This window comes from Sabethes cyaneus, chromosome 2 (assembly GCF_943734655.1).
Source record: "Sabethes cyaneus chromosome 2, idSabCyanKW18_F2, whole genome shotgun sequence".
NCBI lineage: Eukaryota > Metazoa > Arthropoda > Insecta > Diptera > Culicidae > Sabethes > Sabethes cyaneus.
Genome location: NC_071354.1, coordinates 209,258,977 through 209,283,741, shown reverse-complemented (window position 1 = coordinate 209,283,741; position 24,765 = coordinate 209,258,977). Strand labels below are relative to the sequence as shown.

At 36.1% G+C, this 24,765-nt stretch overlaps 2 protein-coding genes and 1 pseudogene across 2 annotated transcripts; all 3 read left to right on the top strand.

Annotated features, from left to right (window-relative positions):
* The first annotated feature begins 4,110 nt into the window (after window positions 1–4,110).
* LOC128738497 (larval cuticle protein 65Ag1-like) lies at window positions 4,111–4,487 on the top strand. The gene is made up of 2 exons (XM_053833686.1): window positions 4,111–4,217; window positions 4,286–4,487. Exons 1-2 carry the CDS (start codon window positions 4,111–4,113, stop codon window positions 4,485–4,487), a joined length of 309 nt encoding a protein of 102 aa, XP_053689661.1.
* A 14,529-nt stretch (window positions 4,488–19,016) lies between these two features.
* LOC128739028 (U6 spliceosomal RNA) lies at window positions 19,017–19,116 on the top strand (annotated as a pseudogene).
* A 4,076-nt stretch (window positions 19,117–23,192) lies between these two features.
* On the top strand, window positions 23,193–24,053 carry LOC128735027 (flexible cuticle protein 12-like). Its single transcript, XM_053829487.1, has 2 exons — window positions 23,193–23,326; window positions 23,864–24,053. Exons 1-2 carry the CDS (start codon window positions 23,199–23,201, stop codon window positions 24,051–24,053), a joined length of 318 nt encoding a protein of 105 aa, XP_053685462.1. The 5' UTR covers window positions 23,193–23,198.
* The last annotated feature ends 712 nt before the right edge of the window (window positions 24,054–24,765 follow it).

Genomic DNA, 24,765 nt, shown 5'->3' with positions numbered 1-24,765 from the left:
TGTTTGTCTGTGCTTTCAAGTTCCTACTATCAATTTTTTGGTTGAAAAACTACTCAAAATCTGAGTTTATACGCTTTAAGGGCATTTTGAGTAGTTTCAACCTAGCTTTAGCTAAATCCGATCTATTTACGGGTAGAATCATTTAAGAGTGTAGCATCTCGGTACCCTGCTTTGGCGTGTCACAGGTCCAGCCAATGTATGATTTCTGGCTCGATTCTTCTCGTCAGTCACCCGTTAACACTCTGCGTCAAACCACTCACTGCACTGGAAGTTGCTGTCATAGTAGTACCCAACACTTCTCGCAAAATGCAAAATGGGTACTACAGATAGCCATTCCTCTAGCTGCAGCGAAATTGATTAGCCTTAGGCCATTGTCGTTTGTGGAAGGATGGAAGTTTTATTTACCAATAACGGGACAAAAGAAACGCATAAACATAGTCAAAAGCATTTTTTTTATTTGATTATAATCACTTTAACAGCTTGGGTCATTCGTGGCTTCTGCAGCGCGGGGTTGGGAATTGAACCCGGGTCCTCGGCGCGAGAGGCATGCATGCTAACCACTACACCGGGATTGACCCCTATAAAAAGTATGTTAATCTAGCAATTCTCATGCAACTTTAATAAAGCAAATAAACAACATAGAATGGCCGATGTTAACTGTTTTATCGCGTTAATTATATCCGTTATTCTGAATTGTTCATTGGATTTTTTAAAATTGCATGAAAATTACAATAATTACATTCTGTATGACGTGTTGAAAATGCTAAAATATATAAGTAAGTGTTGAAAAATGTTGAATGTTACACCCAAAACGAGAAAAAACACGTAAAATTCTCTATAGCAAATCATGAGCTTTCCGGTTATTCTCAGGAAAAATAATAACAGTTATCTGATTTTTAAAAATAAGAAATAAGAAAACTTATCCAATTTAATTCTACTATGTGTATTTTATTCAATGACAGATACGTATTTCGCCTACGACTTGCAGGCTTCCTCAGTGTCTGTTTTCGAAAACAGACACTGAGGAAGCCTGCAAGTCGTAGGCGAAATACGTATCTGTCATTGAATAAGATACACATAGTAGAATTAAATTGGATAAGTTTTCTTATTTTTTATTTTTAGGTTTCGTATTCTACTAAGACGCTCCAAAAACTTCAGTATCTGATTTTTGCTTAAATCCGGAAACGCGGAATCCCGCAAGGGTCTATATTAAGACCATTTTTGTCAACTATATTTATAAACGGTCGACATGAATAAACTACACTGCAAATTTCTCCTATAACCTATAAGCTATAAACTGTAAGCTGTAAGATGTAGTGAATAACCTCAACATGGACATTCATTATATTATAGAGTGTAGAAACTCCAATAGCATTCGCTCACTTCCACTTTAGGCTATCAATGAAAAAAGGGTATGAAAATAATCACAAGCAAAAAAATCGATCTTCTTGCTTCCTTATTGCAATAAATATTCTTTCGTTCGGAGTCAAGTATACGTGGCTATTATAATTTCGAGTTAGTATGTTAATCTCGCAATTCTTATGCAACTTTAAGTTCAATAAACGCGGCATATATATAATTAACGCGGCAAAACGTGTCGAGAAACGTCGAGAAAGTATTACACCCAAAAAGATTCACTCTTGCTTTCCATGAGAAAAATCACGTAAAATTCTTCATTGCCAGTCATGAACTTTAAAAATATTGTTAGAAAGAATAATTAGAGTTTAATGACTTTCAATAAAATATATTAGTATGGGTGCAAATTACCTGCAATTCTTGTAAACACTACATGGAAATTTGGATGGAAAATTTTTACACAACTTTTCACCTAACTTTGATGTGGAAATTGTTTCGAGTGTTAAATGTCCCGTGCTGCTTGGATATTGGTTAAGAAGTAGAAGTGGCCTCGAACTGGATTTAAAACTACAAACGATGTAGAATTTTGGAGCAAAAAAGGTGTGCCACTATTAGCCAGCTATTTAATTATACACAACGCATTAACAGATCATCACTAACGTGAGTCATTGTTGCTCTAAGTGTGTCTTTTGCAGCTGGATCAATGGGAATAATCTTGACTCAGTTTCAAGCTGTCCCATTTTTTGCGCTGCTGCCATCCAACGCTTCAGATTGGTATTCCTGGATGGCAGTTTCTAAATGTCGTCTTCCTGTTCTTCGAATTTATAATGCTTTTTCAGTTCTATTCTATACTACTACGGCAGTGGATGTTCTTGTTACTTCAGTTTAAATCTCAGTTCTTTACCCTTGCGTCAAGTAAATGATCATTTATTGCTTTTTAAATAACTGGTAAAGCCAGCAGGGAGAAATACTAAATTAACAAATATCTGGATTCTAATTCTGAAATCTGTTTTGATTTTAATTAAATGTGTAAACAAAATTGAGTTTTAACCTAATTATGCTCATCTCAACTTGGCTTTATGCCTGAATTCTTAGCTAATTTTTCGCAGTATATTAGATCAGATTGGATTCAATTTTGTGTAACTTTTTGTTGATTATGTTTCATTTTGAATTTACGATACAACCATGCAAACTGTACCGACAGTGATATCAATTCGCTTTTATGCTCATCGTAAATTACGTTGAACAACATTTTCTCTTGCATCATACGACGCACGCTACATGCTTATAAACATACAATCATTAAAAGAGCATCGTTAATATGCAATATCTCCTAAACTATCAATACTGTAATATTGAGATATTTTACCAATATTTTAAGCATATTAATTCAAAAACAAAATTGGGCATCGCATTTTTAAATTATAAAATAATGTATGTTGTAAGTATATTAGTAAGTTTTCACATCAAACTGCTTCAGATATATTTGAACCCGAAAAACGACTTATATGCAAATCCGCAAAAAAAAGGAAGTAGCACAACTGCTAGAGGGATTGATTAATCGGTATAACACTTTGGGAAATTGGTTGTGGAGTCGAAATAAATAATTATTCCAAATTTGGTTGAAATCCCTGCTGGTCGATTGCATCCGGTGTGTACGCTTAAGATTGAATGGCCCAGATTCACTTTCATCAGAAATAAAAATCCAAAATATCACCAAGCTTCATTGAAGCAGACCGGTTTGGTTTGGTTATATCATTGTTTGGTTATATCAGTGAATAAAAAATGCAACATAGAAAATTCATGATCTTCTAGCGCGCAACACATACCACTCACACGTATATATTTTCTACCAAAAATACTGAGCTGAATATTGAAATCAGAAAATATATTTCTCCATGCACATGCACCCATTTACATTTCGAAAAAGTCAGCCAATAACTGAGACATAAAATTCTCAAAGCTGTATATATTAAAAATATAAATTAACCCTCTCTATTCCAAGGGCGTATGCCTGGTTTACAGTTATTGGTCATCTTAGTTTATAGTTTATTTACAGATAATTAGTTAAGTATAGCTAAACGACTTTTGAAACAATTCTTCTACTACGTTCTGAAACAGAGATATTCATATTCAATTGTCTTAAAAAATGTATAACACAGATATTGCCGTCTATTTAAAATTCCAATCTAGTTTCATGTCAACAACCCATTATAAATTCTTACTGCAAACTGCAAACTGTATTACCATATTGTATTCTTTTGATCTAATACTTGTAATTCGGTTCTGTGGTTTCCGTGGGCTAGTAAAATCTCTTAAACACTTTTTGGCAACCTTAAAGCAGTTTGATATCCTTCGCTTATAAAACTCACGAAAAAAAACTTTGGCAAGAAAAATTGATTAACTAGTAATAAAAAATAATCCCCCTTAGGTACTTCCGGTTAAAAGAACCCAATCAAGTTCCGCAGTAGTCAACAAACCCTAAACTGTCGAGAAAGGTGACTATCCTTTTGCCGTGCCGAAGCTTCTGCTGTCTTCTAGCGTTCCGATGTTGTCGTTGTTGTCAGCCTATAAATTCAATTCTCAATTTTCAATGCCGTTCAGTCCATGGTCCAGCCGGCCAGTGCGGTCGAGATTCTGAATATAAAATTAGGAGAGCGGGTGCTATATAAAGAATTTTCTTGATCAAAAAGTGATCGCATTTATCGCAAACGGCAAACGATATTAGTCGCACGTTCCGTAGGCAAAGAAACAATGAAGGTTCTGATTGTGTTCGCATTCGTCGCCGTAGCGGCCGTGTTCGCCGATACTAAGGTCCTGAAGTATGAAAACGTCATCGATGGAGAAACGTACAAATATGCGTAAGTAACATGTGAACATTAACAGTGAAAAAGTGGGGCTAAAATTGATGCTTTCGAATATTTGGCAGCTACGAAACCGATGATGGCACGTCGCAAGTTCAACAGGGTGACCAGAAAGGAGAGGATCTGCTCGTGCAGGGAAATTTCAAATTCGTTTCCGATGATGGCCAGGAGTACAAGGTTACCTACGTAGCGGACGGAAATGGTGGCTTCCGCGCCGAAGGAGCTCATGTCCCAAAAGAGTACGTCGAGAAGCTGTCCAGTCTGTAATAGAAGTTGATTGTGATGCGTGATGATTTTTATACCAGTTCGTGAAGGTGCGATATACCGTTGCTACCTATATTGTGACATGTTTTGTATATCTTGATGTCGTTTACTGCGAGAATATAAACCGTTGCTTGCGTAGTTAATTTATTCGCTCCGTGTAAATCTTTGTTTGATGACGGGACTGTCACGGCTCGGATAGATAATAGTTATGATGATATCTTTATTACAGCCCCAAATGAGCTTGGAAGGCTGATTCTCTAGAATTTTTGTACGTTTATCATGGTTTTATGGAAAAAACAGTAAATATGCTAAACTTACAATTGGTTATTTGAGCCTTTTAAATTTTTGAGTTAATATGCGTTTCCCCACATAGCAACAATACGTCAAATTAATTATTCTGAGCGGGAATAAAATTCAAATTGCTTTCATATCATTTCATTTAAAATAAGAAATGAACTTCTTCTTCCAAACTGTTTCGATGTCAATGACAAAAAGTAGGTATCTGCCAAAATAATGTACAAAATATAAATTGCTAGCGATCATTGATTGTGAGCGAACAAAAGCTAAGTAAAGTGAAATCAAATATTACGATAGAACAACATGGTATTTATCCATCCAATATTGGCATATATGTATTACATTTCTGTTGGTCCTGTCTCCGTTATATGGAGAATGATGCTTCAATTGGTGCAGTGAATGCTGATCTTAAAGCTGGTCTCGATCGCATAGACTATCAATTTCTGCTACATAAGCTGAACCGACTTGAAGCTTTAACGAATTGAGCTGCTGCCTCCAAACACACATAACGAATCGTAGCCCATCGATACGGCTGGATACTACCGAATCGAGTAACTTTTGCAACCAGTCCGGCGTTCCACATGGAAGTAATTTAGGCCCATTACTGTGCCACATATACTTCAAGGATGCTGGTGCTGAAAGCAAGGAGGTACCTTGCCGATTGGTTCAGACTGAACAACCTTAATATAAGCGTTTCCAAATGTTTAGTTATCACATTTTCTAAATGCAAAAAACCAAATTATAGATTGACCAAACTCGTGTTTTAGTCTTTGACCTTGAAATGCGGTTAGACATTAATATTAATATTTTTTGAAGGGGGGGGGGGGGAGGGGTAATAGGTAGCTACGCTTAACAAGTTGTCGTTGTGACTCCTATCTTTTGTCCAATGCTGGAAGGTGCATGGGTCGAACCAAGCTATAATCAGAGATTATAATCGGATTTGAACCCACAACACCTGCCAGGACGTGTGGCTCGCTGGTACTCGTGTACCTTTGAAAACCATAGTCCAGCGCCTATGTATATATGTTCGTAATGCTATGTATATATGTACGTAATGCTGATTTTTATCTTTTATATACATGTAAAAATGCTAGCTGGGATTTGCTGTACCTCCAACCATCAACTATCTCTTCGATTTCAGGCATTCATGGGACCAATTCAAGATAAAGAATTAGGTTCAGCTGTGAAGTTGCAACTCCGTAACTGTATTGTTAAGATTGTAATCATGTTGTACTGTGTTATTATTTATATATGGTATACAGAACATCTATCAACGGAATCAAAAACAAGTACAGATTCAAAATCTCGTCGTTAGAATAGAGCCGGGTTAACTCCAAGCAGTCGTCTTCATTCAACTAGATCTTGGGCCACTCGTCGCTAGTTTCCCAGGCGTCTCAGATCTCGCAAGTCGGTCTCGACCTGGTCAGGTTATTTTGCCCGTTAGGCCCTCTGTTCCGTGGGGGTTGTTGAAGAAAATCGTTTTCGTCGCACTATCGTTCGGCATCCGTAGTCTAGCGACTTTCGCCAGATGGACGATGGAAATCTCTTCAAGCAAGCAGTGATTCAAGCAATGATACTCATGATTCATACGCCTCTGCCACTCTCACTTGACGGCTAATAACTTACAACGACGACTCTCTCGTAGATGATTTGTAATTGTACTATTGCATGTATTTACTGCAGTATGTGTTTATGTCATGGAGTCCACCAAGTGTCCGATTTTAAAAAAAAAAACAACAAATAAACAAAAGCGATGCATGTTGGTCAAATGCAGGATAAGGGATCAGTTCCGGCGTAGTGGTTAGCATTCACGACCCTCACGCCGAGAACCCGGGTTCAAATCCCAACCCCGCAGAAGTCACGAACGACCCAAGCTGTTAAAGTGACTATAATCAAACGAAAAAAAATGCAGGATAAGCCGTCACCTTGTCTCAACTCTCGACGCGTCTCGAAGGGACCCAAAAGCGTCTCAGAGATGCGCACAAAATACATCATTCGATCCGATCAGCTCTGATCAGTCGCGTCAGTTGATAAGGCAAACTTACCAAAATTATCTGCCATAGCTAGTATCCATCGACAATATCATATGCTGCTTTAAAATCAATAAAGATGTGATACGTGGGCACATTGTATTTCCGACATTTCTGCAAGAACTATCCGTTGGTAAAAATTTGGTCCGGGGTTGTGCGAGCCCTGGTGAAGCCCGTCTGGCAATTCTCCACGAAACCCTGTGCCATCGCTCATCGTTGATAACAATCGTAACAGAATCATATAGACTACCTTGTAGGCGGTGTTTACCAACGTTATACCGCGATAGTTGCAGTAGAACTTGGTTCCTAGTGGCAATGCTCAATTAATTTTTCCAACCAATGTTTTCCTCTCCAGCGCATGTTGGCATTCCCCATCAAACCAATCAATTTGTATACTCCGTAATTGTTCACCTAGTGCCGATGGCCGAGCGTATTCTGCCCCAAACCAGATGGTTAGATGATCTCCATGTGGTCTTGTAGACATCTCTGCATGGAAAAAATCTTCAAATCTCGGGCTCGGGAAGCTGCAGTGTTTATATATCGTTGATTGTTTATCATTCATGTCGGTGTGCAGGCTATACCCAGTAAACAATTTGGTTTGTATATCTTGATTGCAACTGAGTAATACGACATCATATCTGAACGAAAAAGTTATATTTCACGCCAAATAAGAATATATAAGTACCAAAGTGGAGGCAATACACGTGCGAAAATTTTGACAATTATTTGTAATTCTATCTTGCATTTTATACAGCGGTTTTTATAACGTACAACTTAATACTCCTGGATATATGATTAAGATATAACTAAATATTGCAATCATCTATACTGCTTTATAATTCACAGTCATGAGTTGTATATGAAGACACGCACAACTGCAAACCAACCTATTGTTCACTTTGTTTTGACATACTCTAATAATTATACAATTCCAACGTAAAATTGACATGAAAACGATTTGATGTGAACTTTCTACTACGATGTTGAGTTATCTGGATAGAGTTTATACATTGTTTCCCTACCGACTAGGGTGTTATATCCCCGATAACGGTCTTAATGTCCCGCGGAGAACAAACGTCATACGTTGCCTCTAGCCGCTCGTAGAACAATCTCTTCTTATCGTCGGGCCTACCTTTGTGCGGGCAGTGCATATTTTTGATGCTGTAATTGAAAAACGTCCCTTTACTCCCAAAAAATACATTCTCTCGTAGATCGCCTTCCTATCTATCGGGGCATTCTGTATTCTGCCTAACACTGCAAAGCCCGGACTCAGTTCGTTGGCATTGCCTGATAAACTGATAAAACTGAGCCTCCCCGCAGTGGATCTTCCGAACCTTTACTCCTTTACGTTTTATTTGCTATGAATGTTAGTCTCGAATACCTTTTGATGATCGATAATTTTTAATATATCACTGAATGATATTAAGATTTGAAGAATAGAATAGAATCACAGTAAACTTTTCTTATCAGTCCAACAAGTTTGGCTAAGTTGGCTGAACTATTAAAATATCCCAAATCCACGGTGTGATCTTCTGAAACGATTTCAAGAACATCTGTAACTCGATAAACTCGATAGACACCCAGAAACGGACCAAAATATCATTTTAGTCCGAATTTGGATGCCAAATAAAATTAGAAAATAGGTGTTGTCTGTCTACCCATGAAGGCTGTTTGTCTGGGAAGTCTGTCTATCCGTGAAGTTTATCTATCCATGAAGACTGTCTGTCCATGAAGCTTGTCTGTCCGTAAAGATTGCCTGTCAATGAAGTTTGTCCATGAAGTCTTTCCGTTTGAAAAGTTTATCTGCCCGTGGAGACTGTCTGTCCATAAAGTCTATCCTTCTATGAAGTCTGTCTGTCTGCCTATGAGGTCTGTCTGTCTATCCGTGAGCACTGTTCCTAATTTCTGTCTGCTTGTGAAGTTCTGTCCGTAAAATCTGCTTAACTGTGAAGTCCGTCTGTCTATCTATCTGCCTGTCTGTGAAACCTGTTTACCAGTGGAGTCTGTTGGTCCTTGAAGTCTTTCTACTCATGAAGTCTGCCTGCCCGTGAAGTCTATAGGTCCATAAAGTCTGTCTGTCTGTGAAATCTGCCTGTCTGTGAAATCTGCCTGTCTGTGAAGTCTATCTGTCCGTGAAGTCTGTGAGTCCATAAAGTCTGTCTGTTTGTAAAATCTGTCAGCTCCTGGAATCTGTCTAACTGTCTGTCCGTGAGGTCTGTCTACCCATGAAGTCTGCCTGACTGTCCGTGAAGTCTATTTATCCGTCACGTCCGTCTGTCCGTAAAATCTATCTGTCGTGAAGCCTGTCTGTCGTAAAGTCTTTCATGTCCAAAACAACAATGATCTAATATTGACAAACAAATAGAGACATGAAGTGAAAGTAATAGTCAAAAGAACTAAGAATAGCAATAATATAGAAAATAAATGATAAATATAGACAACAAAATCAATAACAAAAGAGTATCTAAAAGACTGAAAACAAAACAAAACAAATAAGTCTTGACGCAATTATTTCCCTAATTTTCTACTACAGTGGTAGTGCTACCACTTTGTCTAATTTCTTATAAATGATATATACACTCAACTCTTTTCAATTTTTCTCGAATTTAATTAGCTTTTATTAAATTTTCATTTCAAAACAATTTGTTATTTGTTTACATATGTATAGTTCCCATTTTTATCGCTATATTTGTCTGACTTAATTTATATCAGGTATGACTTTCGGCACAGTTCTAACTTTTTGCGAGATTGCCTAGAGTTTATTACATTATATTTGTCTCATTTTTTGACGTAGCACTACGTCTTTCCGGAAGGTAGCTAGTATAAGCGGGTCATTCCAAAAATTATATCCCGAAAAGTGGTCAGGTTTTAAACGATAATAATTTGACAGTTTCTGGATCGATTTTCAATATTTTAGCACCGACAAATTTCCTGCAATGCTACGATGCCGAGCGCGCAGGGTTCATGCTGTTCGAGCAGCAGCCGGTCGCCGCTTCCGAAATTCAGTTACGAATATTCCAATTCGTATTTGCTTGAACTTTCATATTGGTTCAATTTAGATAGGTTACCTTACTAAGGCCATGTCAATGAGTCTCGTGATAGAGCAGCCATCTTAGCTTTAGTGCTGAGACACCACGATTCTTGATTCAATCGCTCATTCCGAACCAGACGCAGTCGTGAGCCGCTCCAAACCTGGAGCGTCGGTGCTTACTAGGTTGAGGAAGAGCCCCCTGATATGCGAATAGGCGTTCATGGCTGGTAAAGCTACGATAAATAATAAATACGAAATCCGGTTATAATTGGCACCGATTGTAGCTTGGCTCGATCCGCGGATCCTCCAACTTGGGTAAAGAGGAACAGTACGCAACTTTTTAAGCATTGCTTCACTGACCCTCCCCAATCTTATTTTCCTCTCTTTTCCCTTCACGCATTCACGTCCGGTTCTGTAAATCATTTGAAGAAAAATAATACAAAACATGATCAAAAACCTAAATGAAATAATTCGGTTAAGTAATTAACGGGTGACAACTAAAATTTTGGATTTTTTTTTGAGGCCCCTATACTCCACAGCAAACGAGCTCAGAGAGAAATTTCATTTGAAGATTAGAAATTTATATTAAATACTATTTATTTTGCTTAGACTTAAAATGAGGTTGTCGGTTGTATTAGACTGCTATAATGTCAAATTTTAGATGAAAAACCTTTACGATGTATCCTTGATTTCTTAGTAAATTCAACAATACAGGTTTGCTAAGCAAACAAGTTCTGATATTATGAAACAGACAATGTCGGATTAAAAGAATTTTACATTTTAATATATATCCTTTGAATCAAGAAGGCAATAAAAAGACTGACCAAAATTCATAGGTAAACGAAGATTTAGATCAGTCGAAAACTATATCGATTGGAAGCATTTACTACTCATTATAACTTTAGTAAAGAAGTTCTGTTTTTTGCGACGAAATTATAGCTTTTCTTTGGCAGGGAAGGCAAACCCCGAATGATTGATGATGCTGGTGCTGTAAATCTCACATAAATTTTATTGATTCAAATATGTTGGATGTTCGCCGAAAGTCAATCTGAAGCCTTAGAGCGTCTTAGAGAAAAGGTCACATTTTACGGTATCATCAGATGGATATTTACCAAAGTTCATCCTATTTTATGGTGGACTGTTTCTATTTATTTCAGTATATTCTCCTGTATAGAATAGTAGTGTACATTAGTGACAGGGTGGCAACGACAATTGTCATTCCGTACCTTAGTTCTAGGATTTTTATTTTTTAAATCTAATAAATGTTGAAAAAAAAAGTCTGCCGATAATATTAATCTCATCTCATTTCATTACTTACCACAGCCATGGCTCGTCCTATTAAACTTTTTTAAGCCAAGTGTCATTTAAAAACATGTCTATCAAATAATTTCAGATTAAGCTTAAACTTGACATAGCAACTTTAAAGACGCAAATCGATTGTTTCAAGTCGAAAGTAATTTTTTGTCTTACGAAACCGTTGTCACCCTAGTGTTCAAGTATATAAGACCGGTTGAACCAAACCAGAGTCATCTTCAAAAATAATACTTCTTACAGAATGATCTTCCTAACTCCTAGCCACACCGACGACACAGTCCGCGTCTGTCGAAGACCTTCTCGATTCAATAGATCCAATGCATATTTCAAACTCATTTGAATCACTAATTCGGCTAGCTTTGAACCTTCTTTGTGACTACTTTTCATGTTCTGGATGTGACTATACAGCCTCTATAGCACCGTCTTGCTTCAACATAGAAAAAAACCAACTCACGGAAGAAGAGTTCAATTTGGCAGATTAATTTTTCCAATGAAATGGGCAAACCTGATATTCAGCACTACCGAAAGAAACGTGACAGATGCGTGGATGGTTTGTGATCGTAAACACGTCTGCAAAAACCGGATTCCCGCAAAAAAACTCGAAAATTTGCATTGATTTCAATCACACAAAGCCCCTACGCTCCACCTGTTTAGAACGATATATATTTACAGTATCTAATTTCAACGAAAAAAAAACAACATCAAAATTCGAAAAATGGTTTCACTTTCTTTTGTGCTGATGGTTTCAGTGGGGTTGAAAAAAGTAAATAGACAAACCCATCGCATGATATATGGAATAGAGATCCTGTTCTTCTATGTGTTCTATTCTGCTCGTCAACTCTTTTAAGATTCGTGTTTTAGCCAGAACGAATTTCTTAATAAACATAATGTCGGTTCAAGCTCAAATTCGAATTCATTAGTTTTTATGGCTTTTACAATATAACTTTTCACAACGGATTTGTAGTAAAATAAAATGAAAAATCTATGAAATATTCACATAAGACAAATAAACTTACAACTTAAATAAGTTACGTAATGACATTAAATAACTAACTAACTGACTAAGTAACAATACATTACTGACGATTCCATCTTTTAAGCGGCAGGAAATGATACACAATTCTATCATCACCCTCTCAATCACATCATGTATCTGTCTGTCACTTTCAAATTTTTAGGCATAGTTTCGCTTATGCTAGGACAGGAGGTGGTTGTCAGGCAAATTCATTTATTTAATTTGGGTCGTATATAGGCTTCGGTATATCAAATTAGGCAAATCGATTAATTGATCCGGGACAATTCCTCCAATTAGCTGAAAATTTATAGTTACTGTGATCCCATATGTTATTCCACGCTGTCTGTTTGCCATTTTGAATCACGCCTCAAGAATATATTGCAAGAATTTGATTGTATAGCTCATCTCTTTTATTAACTTTTGACAAATTTGCTACCAGAACTGCTAATTATGAATTATAAATTACACTAAATTTTCTTTACTCTTGAAATATGGTTATTAAAACAAAACAAAATAAGTTTGTTCAAAATATAATTAAATTAAGAAAATAATAATTTTGTTTGAAAAGTTACAAGATATATCGTAAAGTCAAAATTTTAATGAGATGAAATACAAAATTATTTTTATTATAACTGCAAATTACTAGCATTAAAAGTTTGAATAAGCTCATGGTGAAATATAAGATAGCTTGTCTTCTAACTAAGTTTGAATGTTGCTTGAGTGTCGCCTGTTATTTTCAAGTCGTGAAATTTTTTTTCGAAACTGATGACCTTGGAATATCGAAAACTTCTACTAAAAATTAAATTTTAATCCTCCTAAAGCTAAAGCTAAACCTAAAGCTCAATGAACCAGGCACAGGACACTGGTCCAGAACCTTTTTTGGTGAGCATTAGCTTTGAGCGGGCAAACTTGGTTTTAGGTTTATGGAACCTTTGGAAAACTTTCTTAAAATTAAAAGTTCTATTGTCCAGTGGAATTCAAATTTGTATTAATCTTCCTAAAAGTGCAATAAAAAAATTATTTTTCTTCAATTTCCCTATAACACGTTGATGTGCTCTGCAAAGTATTACAGCATATTATTACAAGAAATTTTGCTGAAGACAGTAACCTTCTATCTCTTCACCAAAGATAGAAAAATCCTATTTCTTATAAATGAAAAATCGTTAAAATCAAGTCAGACAATAATAGAACGTTCCCCGCCAGATTCACTATAATCAAGCCGGAACTGTTCGACTAAGCTGCAAACTTTTATAGCTAGTTTCAGTTCGTCACTGCAACGAATTGCGACTTAGTTTTTAAAACGGCGCATGCAAAACTGCAATCTAATAAATTCTGCAATTTTAAAGATCTCCGGGTTGGAATCGACGGATTTGTCGGATCAAGAGGCTATCTTTGTCGGGGCTTCGTGCCAAAGTGCAAACTGACATATGCAGTCGTCATAGTGAATAGGTATGTAAATTTTTAGCTAAATCGTAGAAGGTTGTCTCGAAAATTTAATTTTGATTTTTTTCGTAATTTGCTGCGGAACGCCTCCAGCGTGAAACGACGTATTTTAGCATAGAAAATAAATATGTAAATTCCCCTGCCAAACCGGAGGAGGTTGATTTTCTTTTTCTTTTTCATCATTTCGCTGTGGATTTAACTAGTCATTCTAGAATCTAGCTGTTGAAAGTTCTCAAAACCGGCAGTGATGAGCTGACGGACAAGCGGTGGATGACACCAGATGGAGAAAACTGAAACGAGACGGCCGATGCGTAGCGTGGACCGTTGAAACATCCGTAAACGATGATGTCGTTATGGTTCAACATTAGGTGAACCTATCATCCGATGTGGAACCCTGTCGTTCTCATCGTTCACGGATGTTTCTCCGGTCATTTCTTTTCTGGCACGATCGTTCCTGGCCGAACGCGTTTTCAGTCTGTTTTACGGCCACATCGCAAGATAACTAGCGCCAATCTACCATGATCGGTATGATTTATTTTTATGGTCACTTTATTCGCTGAATAAACAATGAACGTACCGCGCAGCAGCTCTGATGCGTGGTGACATTTTCGGCGGGGTCTTCTTTGCAGAACATATGCTCCAAACCGGCGCGCGGTGGCAAGCAGCCGGATGCGCAAAGCAGAACCAAGATCGGGTGGCTTCGCGCAGCTGCCCATCGTGTCATACGAGACTATAAAGAAATAGTTCTAATTTTGTTGGGAGCACAACAGAGGGGTGCTATCCGTATCTTAACGAATGGTGTTTGACAGTCGACTTAACGAAGGGCACTATTGCAGAAAAAGCGCCCGCCTGACGGACAAATTTGCTGCCAACATTGTTGAGCGAAACGCATGCAGTGACTTGCTGTTTCTTTTTCGCATGTGCTGAGATGTTGGCGACTAAAGCATAGCGCCCATAGCAAGCCCCTGGAGCACAAGCGACATCGAGCGATGATGGGAGAGCGTTTGAGATTTTGCGGGGTTTTTCTCTTGTTTGATCGAAAAGCGTACCGGTTGTAAAAGAACCATCAAGGTTAGAGATGAATTTCTCCTTCTTCCGTACTTGACAATTGTCTAGCTTAAGTTCGACGTTGATTAATAGCCGCAGTGGTGCGCCCTGGTACTTTCTTAAATGCGCAAAACATGGACAATTTGACAACACAGAGAGCTTAAATCTAGCACAACACATGTTGACGTAATAACTTATCAGGTCATTGATCTCAATGCTCAGCTGAATTAATGTGAATCTATCGGTTGTCTATGCAAAGCAGCAGATTTTGTACTATTAGCTCAATGTCAAAGTTTATCGGCGGTTAAATCAAGGAAAAAACTCATTTTAGACTTGTGATTTATGTCATTTAGCTTTGAAGCTTTTTTGCTTTTTTTGTATTTGTTGCATTCTATGTCTTCTTTGCTTTATTTGCCTTCTCAGCTTTCTATGCCTTTTCTGTCTCCTCTGTTTTCCCTGCCTTCTCTGTTTTCTCTGCCTTCATTGACTTTTTTGTCTTCTCTGCCTTTTCTGGCTAATCTGCATCCTCTGCCTACTCTGCCTGCTCATCCCACTTTGTATTCCTTGACTTCTTTGTTTTCTATTCTTTTTTTTTTCATTTTTCCCTATTTACTTTTGAGTCTTTTTTCTTTTTATTCTTTCCTCTATTGAACCTCTCCTCCTCTTTTTAGTCATTTGTTCTTTTGAGCCATTTTGGGATCATCCTCATATTTTGTCCACACTCAAGTACTTTTTTACACGGTTCATTCGAATTTTGAGTTTTTAAACCCTTGCCTATTTTGACTTTTGACACTTTGACCATTTGTGTTTTTCGAATTTCTGAGTTATGGCTGTAAAACAATTCCTGAATGTGTACCTAATTTATATCTCATGAACCAAACAACGTAAAGCAAATGGTTTCTTATGAAAATGGTAACAAATTTTCTTAGCATATTCACAGATGGATTACCAATGGATCTAGAGGTAGCCCGTTTCCCGCTGATCTTCTGAGAAAAAGCAAAAATAAGAAAAATGAGATTGAAGGAGAAAACACGAAAAAGACCACGAATGAAAAGGTGGCAAAAACTGCACAATCAGGATAAAAATACCAGGTAGAAAAATATTAAAAATGGACGTGATAAAAAGAAAAACGAAAAAACGTGACCGAATGGGGTCACGGGGCAAAAAAGAGAAAAAATGAAGAAGAAAACAAAAAAGAAAAGAGGATATGTGAAAAGATTGGACAGAAAAAGATGAAGAATGGAAGAGATGAATGAAGGAAAGCCATAAAGAAAACGAAGAAAATGAAAAAGGAAATGAGGATAACCTGTACAGAAAGAGCGAAAAACCAGGCTATAAAAAGGCAAAAAGAAAACAATATGGCAAAAAGAAAATGGAGAAAGAGTACAGAAATTCCTCTTTTACCCGGATAAATAAAAGTTAAAAAACAGAAGAAAAAATTCAAACGGAAGATAAAAGCAATAAAAAGGAAATCAAACAGAACGTGACAGAAAATGACTAAATTAGGATCTAATAAGAAGAAGAAAAAGAACAGTAGTAGAGGTGATTCATCAAACTTTGATAGCTCACTGATACATGCCATATATATTAAAAGAGGACACACAACAATAGTTCAGAATAAAGGTCGCGGTGGTTAGTCCTCAACACGGAAAACAAAGAAAACGAAGCGAAAATAGACGGAAACCGGGAGCGAGAAAAAGTCGAAATGGGACGGAAAATGACAAAAAAGAGCAAAAATGGACCTGAAGGCGTAGAAAAACGAAACAAAACGAGACGGAAGAAGACGAGATACAGAAAATCACCAGGACTCAGAAAAAGAGCGAGAAAGAGAAAAGAAGAAAAGTGAAAAGGACAGGAATAAAACTAGAGAGAAAAAGAGAATAGAAAATAGAATAGAATAGAATAGAAACAAGTGAAACCAAGAGGGAGAAGAAGAATAGTGAGAGAAAAAGTAGAAAACTCAAGTATACAAGGAATACGAGAAATAGAACGTGAAATCTTTTAATGTCTGCTAGCGTTCCTTCAACGATGTTTGTAATGTGTTTGATTTTACTCTGTCTAGAAATGTGTTTAGTAGTAGAAACCGAGGCTTAAATTAGTTATTAAGTAAACAATCTGTACGACGTAGTCGAAGATGGTGAAATAAATTAAATAAAAAGAAAACTATTCATATTAAATTCTACTATCTATATTTACACAGATACGTATTTCGCCTATGACTTGCAGACTTCATCAGTGTCAATGTCGGATTCGAAAACATACACTAATGAAGCCTGCAATATATTTGAAATCTCCTGCCCAGAATTTAATTGAAATCTCAAGCCACAATGTAAGTTTTATTGTACTTTTATGGCGGTCTTCATGACTAACTGTGGTCTTAAATACCATCATAATAGTGTAATAAAACCCAAAATGTTACTTGGGATAGTTTTCTTTTTATTTAATTTCAGGTTTCGTATTCTACTAAGATGCTCCAAAAACATCAGAAAAAATAGAAGTCAAACGAAATATAAGAAAAGAAAAAAGGGGACGAAAGATGGGAAAATGGGACTAAAAAACAGGCTGAATGGATTAAAGAAAAAGGTAAAATGGAGGAGAAAAAGACGAAAAACGGAAGATAAAAAGTGAACCTTAAACAGAACAAAGGTAATAAAAAAAACGGAAAAATGGGGCATCAAATGGAACAGACGAAGGCGAAAAACGAGAAGAAAAAGAAAAATAAGAAAAATACAAAAAGTGAAAACGAACAAAAAGAGGAGAGAACACACGGAAAACGTGAAAGAAAATAACAAAAAATACGTGAGAACCATAAAGAAAAACAGGTCTAAACATCCGAAAAAATGGGACAGAACACGAAGAAATACTGAACAATGAAACAAGAAACATGGAACAGACAAAAACGAAAACGAGAGAAATAGAGGAAAAAGGAAGGAAACTTAGGGCAAAGCACCAATAAAACGGTATAGAAAACAAGAAAAAAAAGTAAACAGTAGAAAACAGGACTGGAAAAGAAAAAAAAGGAACATAATGGAAGTAAAACGCGTGAGAAAATAAATTGAAAAATGTGCGTCCATCCCAAGCAACAATGTAAGTTTTATTGTACTCTTATGGCGGTTTTCATGACCAATTTTGACTTAAATGCCATCATAAGAGTGTAATTAAACCCAAATTGTAACTTGGGATGTAGGCATGAAGTAGAGTTTAAAGTTCAAATTAGTTGAAATTCCAGTCGAATTTAATGTCCAATGTTTAATGTTTAATTATATGTCTGATTTTAGGTCCAAAATCAAGTCTAATTTAATTCCAATTTTAGGTTCAATTTTAAATCAAATTCAAACTCAGATTTAAGGTCCAATTTCAAATATTAATTAGATTTGATTCTCTATTACAGAGGCTTTCAGTTCGCGACTGGTAGGCCTTGGCTTTAAGTACAATTTGAATTCCAATTTCAAAGCTAATTTCAAGTTCAATTTAAATTTAATTTGTATCCAAGGACTACGTTAAGTCCAATGTAAAAATTAATTTTAAATTCAATTTCGAGCTAAATTTCAAGTCAAATTTTAACTTTAATTTTAAATCTAATTCCAAGTCTAATTCAATTGCAAAATAATTTTAATTTCAAATAAAAGCATCTGTTTTGAGTTCGATTTCATGTCAAATTTTAAGTAAAACTTCCAGTTCAAATTACTCCAAATTTAAATCCAGTTTCATATCCAATTTTAAGTCCAATTACCAGTTCAATATGAAGTAAAGCTTCAAGCCCAAATTAGCCCAAATTCAAATATAATTTATTGACCCATGTTGAATCTGATTTCTAGTCTGATTTAAAATCTGCTTTCTGATTCAATTCCAAATCTAATTTCTGTTCTTATTTCAACTTTGATTTCAAATCCAATTGCACCCAAAAATCTGGAATTTCCAACCTAATCTACCTGTATTTTTGTGATAAATAATAATAGATTCGCCATCCTAGAATACTTCGTTTTTCCAGGCCAAAATATTCTGCAGAAAGATCGGGGGCCCCACCTTTTGTTTATGTCTGGGCACGCTAGTGTTCACCACTAGATGGATTAAATCCATTGGCGTAACTAGGGGGACGAGGGGGGGGACAAAGCCCGCCCTTGGAGAAAAAACTACAGTTAGATAACTTAAGATAATAAAAACTTTAGAGTATTTTTTATGTGCATCACTGTTATAAGATCCCATGCATTAATGTACATTTAATTTTAATATACCGACAAAATAAAATTATCAAAAAAAATGCCGAGGGCTACAGAAAAATGAGCGCTAGTTCCGCCAATGATTAAATCAGGTTTTAGCCTCCCATTTGGGTTCAAGGTACGACGTTAGTCTAACAGTCCTAACCTCGGCTGAACATATAAAATTGGAACGATGCAGAGAAGATTAGCAGGGTGAAAAAGAGTCACGCAAAATCGTGAAGCGTTCCACATATTTTACAAGTCTCTACCACTATTGTAAGGAACATGTAGCTTGAGCCACATATGCTAATACCTGATACCTGATAGTATAACAAACCAGTCGTCGCATTGAACCTTAATTGTAAGAGATTGAGTCCATGAGAGTCCATGGGATCATACCGTCAGCCGCGCCATTGTCGTGTACCCTGAGTTACGGTCACTAACAACTGGCTGCGAAGGCTGATGAGTAAAAACCAGAAATCCAAGTTCCGAAAGGGGGACGTGGCATCTATGAAAGTGAAAGTCCGAACGATTCGAGGAGCAAAAATGGTAACAAAGTCTTTTTTGCTTCTATTTTTCTAAGTAATATAGGCTTTAGTTTAATTCTTTTTACGCAACTGGCCGAAAGCGCCAATTTGATTCTTTGATTGATTTGTCTTTTTGCACTCTTGATTTAACACTTTTGATGTTTTCGTCTTTATTAATTCTTTAGATGCTTTTTATCTTTTAAAATTGTTTGACTCGTTTGCCTATAAACTATGGTCTTTTCTTTTATCTTCTCTTGTTCCCATTTTTCTTTTGATGGTTTGAGTTTTCACTCATTTCAATTATTTTGAACCTTTTTTTGGCTTTCAATTTCATCTCTTTGGACTTTTTCGTTTCTTATAATTTATTTAACCCTATTTTCCATTCTAGTTTTATTTTTTGCTTTGTTTGTTCTTTAAAAATCTCTTGAATGTTTTGGCTCTTTTCACTTGTCATCCTTTCGATTTTTCGACACTCGAAACTGCTTTGAGTCTTTTGACTCCTCACTGTTTGACTTGATTTTGCCTTTTTTGATTCTTTTGACTCATTTGACTTTAGGAAGCTTTCCATTTTAAATTTTTCTGACTCTTCCGACGTTTTTTTGATTTTTAACTTATTCGACTTTAGTTCATTCAGCTTTGATACTTTTGATTATGGACTCTTTTAGTTTTTTTGACTTTTTGCTCTTTAGACTTTAATCATTCTTATGAAGCGTGTAGGGCGCTATATCTCTGCATATTAGCGTTGTAAGAGGAAATGCTTATCAACTTAAGGACTATATTGGCTCGTTTCATTAACCCTGATTTTTGTTTTCAGGTATAATAAGTTCAAGTTGTCACGTAGTTTTCGAGCCGTAAATCTCGCATGTGCAAAGTATTTTTCGATATAAATTAAATTATGGTTGTATATGAGCTCTAATGGCATTAAAATAAATTTGTTAAAAAGGTATTTTTTATATCTTAATTTGCGTAATTACTGGCTTTACAAGAAAATTTTAGAATATCCAGGTTAATCTCATATAACTGCTTACATACATGCTTACATACTCACAATATCCATCTAGCTCCCCCCATCTACTAACAACAATTCCTTACCCGAAATACTTGTGAAGATGCAGAAGATTCCCTGGTCTTTAGTAGCAACAAGTATTGGACTAACATTCCTTCCCATCCCACCAGGACCCGCATTCGGACGTAGCAGGCGTCGGTATTGATCAGCATGCAGGGACCTGATATGGTTGCACAATGAGGAATAGCGTGCTGTCTCACGTATGCTTTTTTCAGCCATCATTTTGCAATTTTCATCGATCCTGGTCAATAACGGAGTAGCAGCACACGGGCGGTATCCTATGCTTATGCTTATGCTTATGCTTTTAGACTTTAAATCATTCTTATGGCATTTTCCTTCCTTTTAATTCTTTAGGCTCATATTTCTCTTTTGAAGGTTTCTGACTGATTTACTGATTAGCTACTGGTTTGATTCTTTTGAGTATATTAACTATTAAATTTGAGTTTGATTCTTTCGACAGATTGAAACTTTTGATTGTTTAAGTTTTTAGTCATTTTAATTAATTTAATTCATTTAATTTTAGCTTTGAATTATTTGATGCTTCGGTATCTCTTACTGGATTTTATTTCGGATGATTTTTTTCTGTTTTAAAAGTTAAAATTTAACTTCGATATTTTTGAGTCGCCAAACTTTGGAATAAAGTTCTGGCGTATCCTTCAATCTTGTCAACTCTTGATTCTTTTCCATTATTTAAAGTTCTTTTGAGTTGGTTCATTTTTAATATATTTAGTTTCTTCACTCTCAATTGTTGTGAATGTTCTGATGTTTTTACTTCTTTACATTAATTGATCTCTTTTTCCTCATAGAATTCGTTTTACACATTTAATTCTTTTAACATTTTTGTTCTACTGCTGCAATTATCTTACGGCCTTCTCGTCTTTTGCTTTTAACTTTTACGCTTTTTTTCTCATGACTCTATTTCCCTTCCCTGTTTTTCTTTTTACTACCGGGTTGTTTCAATTCTTTTGAGTTTTCTGGTTCGTTTGCTTTCTGAATCTTTTAATTTTATGATATATTTACCACTTTCGTCTTTTTATACTATTTTTGTATTTTTTTGTCATTTTTCCGATTTGTGGATTTTCAACTTTCAACTCTTTCAACTTTTGATTCGGAAACTTTTGACTTTCTCAAGTTTTTTTTCTTCCGATTTTTGATTTTTGAAATTCTTTTCACTTCTTTGATTTTTTTTAATATTTTAAATCTTTTTTCATTCTTTCTATGATTTGTTTGGCTTTAAACGAGAGAACACTTTGAAGTTGGACTCTTTCGACACACTATTTATTTGCCCTTTTTAAATTTTCGACTTTTCTACTTCTTTAAATTTATTTATGTTTTGAGTGTTTTTATTGTTTTAACTTTTCTGCCTCTTCCTACCTGCCGTTTCCCTCTTTTAAAATTTTGGTCTATTGTGTTGCTTCTGACGATTCGCGTATTTTTAAGTATTCCAATTTCTGCCCTTTTTAATTTCCTTTTTAGTCCTTTTTTAATTTTTATATTTTTTCCACAAATTTTGTATATCTGTATTTTGTCTTTTATATGGGTACGAAATGGGGAAGGTAACTTGAAAGGAGCGCCAAATATTGAGTAGCCAAGCTAGGAGTTGTGTGGCTTTCAGTTCCTGGTCGTACAGCTCTGTAATTTTAGGCAACCGTTGGATCACATGACTTTATTTTAAAGTGTTATATTATTCAAACTAATATTTTTGGAGGTTTAGTCTACTTTCGGAGAATGAAATAAGGCTAATCCGTGGTTGAAATTTTTTCAAATAGTTGTTTGATCAAAATGCTTAAATAAATCTAAAAGTGTTCGAAAATCCATCTACGAAATATTTAATATGTCAGCGATTAATAACTGCCATTGGTTTTAATCGAATTCGACACTCATTCAAATCAAATTGCAAAAATCACACGAATGTTAATTCACATGTGACACAACAATATTTCGTTTAACTAGGTTAACCTATGTTAACCTAATTTGTTAGTATAAAAAATATAATCATTGAATCTATTCAGCAAAATTGTTCTACGTTATTTCCTTCAATATTGAAAAATATTAATATAATTTTTCTGATTAAATGTTTCGCTGTGTTATGACAAGGGAAAAATATAAATCAAGTTTTATGATAAAAATACGCCCAATATTTCTTTCAGAAAGCATATTAAAGTTAGGATTTCGCTAAAATTTATGACACAAAATAGCTGACAATTTGAAACCTAGCAATGCGCTGTTGAAAAGTGAGCAATGTCGCAATTAAATTCGACATAATTCTGGATTATAAAGTTTTTCTCTCTTGGAGTCTTTTAGTAATGGTTTACTTAGGAATTATAATCCAGTTGTAAATTATTGGAATGATAATTTTCACCTCGATTGTGTACTTACCCGCTGTCCAGTGGAAACATTTTAAAGCATATCATGCAAAGAAGAGAACCTCAGACGGCAGACGCTGTATTCTGTATTCGTTATGTGGTCTGATATATTAATTTTCAAATCTTCTTTCGGTGTACAATAGAGAGTAAGGGTGCGGCAGGGGCGATGGTCGGCGACGGTCTTCATTCAACCTTTTGACCACCTGCGGATGCTGCATCAGTTATTTGTATGGACAACACCGCGACGCGGCTGAGAGATAATGGAACCATATAAAAGAGCCGATCGCTCATTATCTCGTCAGTGTGTTTTTTGCTTCAACAAGTCGCGGTTAGACATTCTTTCTTTTAGAAACAACCCCAGAAAATCCTTTCAAACAAAATGAAAACCGTAATTGTGTTCGCCGTTGTTGTCGCTCTGGCCCTGGCTGCTCCCCTGGATGACTCCAAAACCGCCCAGATCCTGAAGTACGAAAACGATAACATTGGAGTCGATGGATACAAATACGCGTGAGTATTTCCTTCGGGACAAGTGAATTGTGATAAAAAGCAACTAGGCAGTAGGTAGTGAGGAACTCGGCAGCAGTGATAATATAATAAACATCAAGAAAAATTACTAACATGAGTTGAATGCTTGTCAAGCAACGAACCTTAATATTAAATGCTGAAGGTTTTCTAATGCTGAACCAAACCTTAACAAACGAGTTCTGCACTTCTATATCTTATCAACCGTTGACCGTAGGCTGTATATCCAAAGTGGCCTTCATATCTCATCTTCATTTAAAGTGATTTGTGACAAGCTCTCGAGCTAATTTCATGAATGATTGATTTTGTCCGAAGATCCAAAGGCATCTCTCTACTACTACACTCAAACTATGTAAATTACTGTTTGGTTTTCAATTAGCTTGAAGCTACTATTTTCCTATCTAATTGGTACTAATAAAAGCAGGAAAAAAACTGCTCATTCATCAAACCCCATCGCGTGATCGGTGAGCCAAAACACACATATATTTACGAGTCTTTCGTTTCTCTCGTACCGAATTTCAGTTTCGAAACCAGCGATGGCCAGTCCCGCCAGGAGCAGGCTGAACTGAAGAAACTGGGAGATGACGTCGAAGCTCTGGTCGTTCGTGGAACATTCTCGTTCACCGCTGCTGACGGACAGGTTTACACCGTAAACTATGTTGCCGACGAAAACGGATTCCAACCGGAAGGCGCTCATCTGCCCAAGGCATAAGCGACTCTGACTTAAGTCTTCACCAAACAAAAAAAACAACAACATCAGCAACCCGCTAAAGTCGCACTCCAACAACAGCCTCGTCGAAGGAATTTACGACGCTAAGAAAATCCTCCACTGAACTGAACTGAAAATACTCAAACAAATCTAAGTCTCATGCTTGTAAAGTGTACAGTTTACTTTTTTTTCATTTGAACTTTCTGTAAATAGAACCCTTAGGGTTTCATTGGCTCAAAAGACGGTTTTGAACCAGGCTCGAGTTACCTCAGGTTGTCATGCTCGAAGCGAGATGTGCCATGCCACAAAAAAAAGAAGAAACAACAACTATGAAGCACTTTGTATGAACGCCGACTGCCATATTTTTATTGATAAATAAAGATAGCCATAGGTGCAACGTGAACACCAATATCATTTTGTTTGATTTATACCAAATGACTACTCCCAGAACATACCAGAAATTTGTCTTAATTTTATGTTGAAATTAGAAATCGCAAAAATAACTATGCTTATTGCAGTTAACACCTGACAGCAGAAACATTTTTCTTTAGATTCTCGCGTTAATTTGAACTTATTAATTTTTACACAAATAATCTAAATGGCAAGTACGAGTAGGATTATCGAACTCAACACTGCTCTTGCTAAGTAATCAAATTTTCGATGTAACTCACTATTGAAATTAACATCCTGTTACGTGCGAATGTAAGAAGACTTC

Bases quoted from the DNA above. Each gene is read 5' to 3' on its own strand.
- LOC128735027 (XM_053829487.1), top strand. From the start codon at position 23,199: ATGAAAACCGTAATTGTGTTCGCCGTTGTTGTCGCTCTGGCCCTGGCT. The intron at 23,327-23,863 runs GTGAGTATTTCC...ACCGAATTTCAG, and splicing joins GTCGATGGATACAAATACGC to TTTCGAAACCAGCGATGGCC.
- LOC128738497 (XM_053833686.1), top strand. From the start codon at position 4,111: ATGAAGGTTCTGATTGTGTTCGCATTCGTCGCCGTAGCGGCCGTGTTC. The intron at 4,218-4,285 runs GTAAGTAACATG...AATATTTGGCAG, and splicing joins GGAGAAACGTACAAATATGC to CTACGAAACCGATGATGGCA.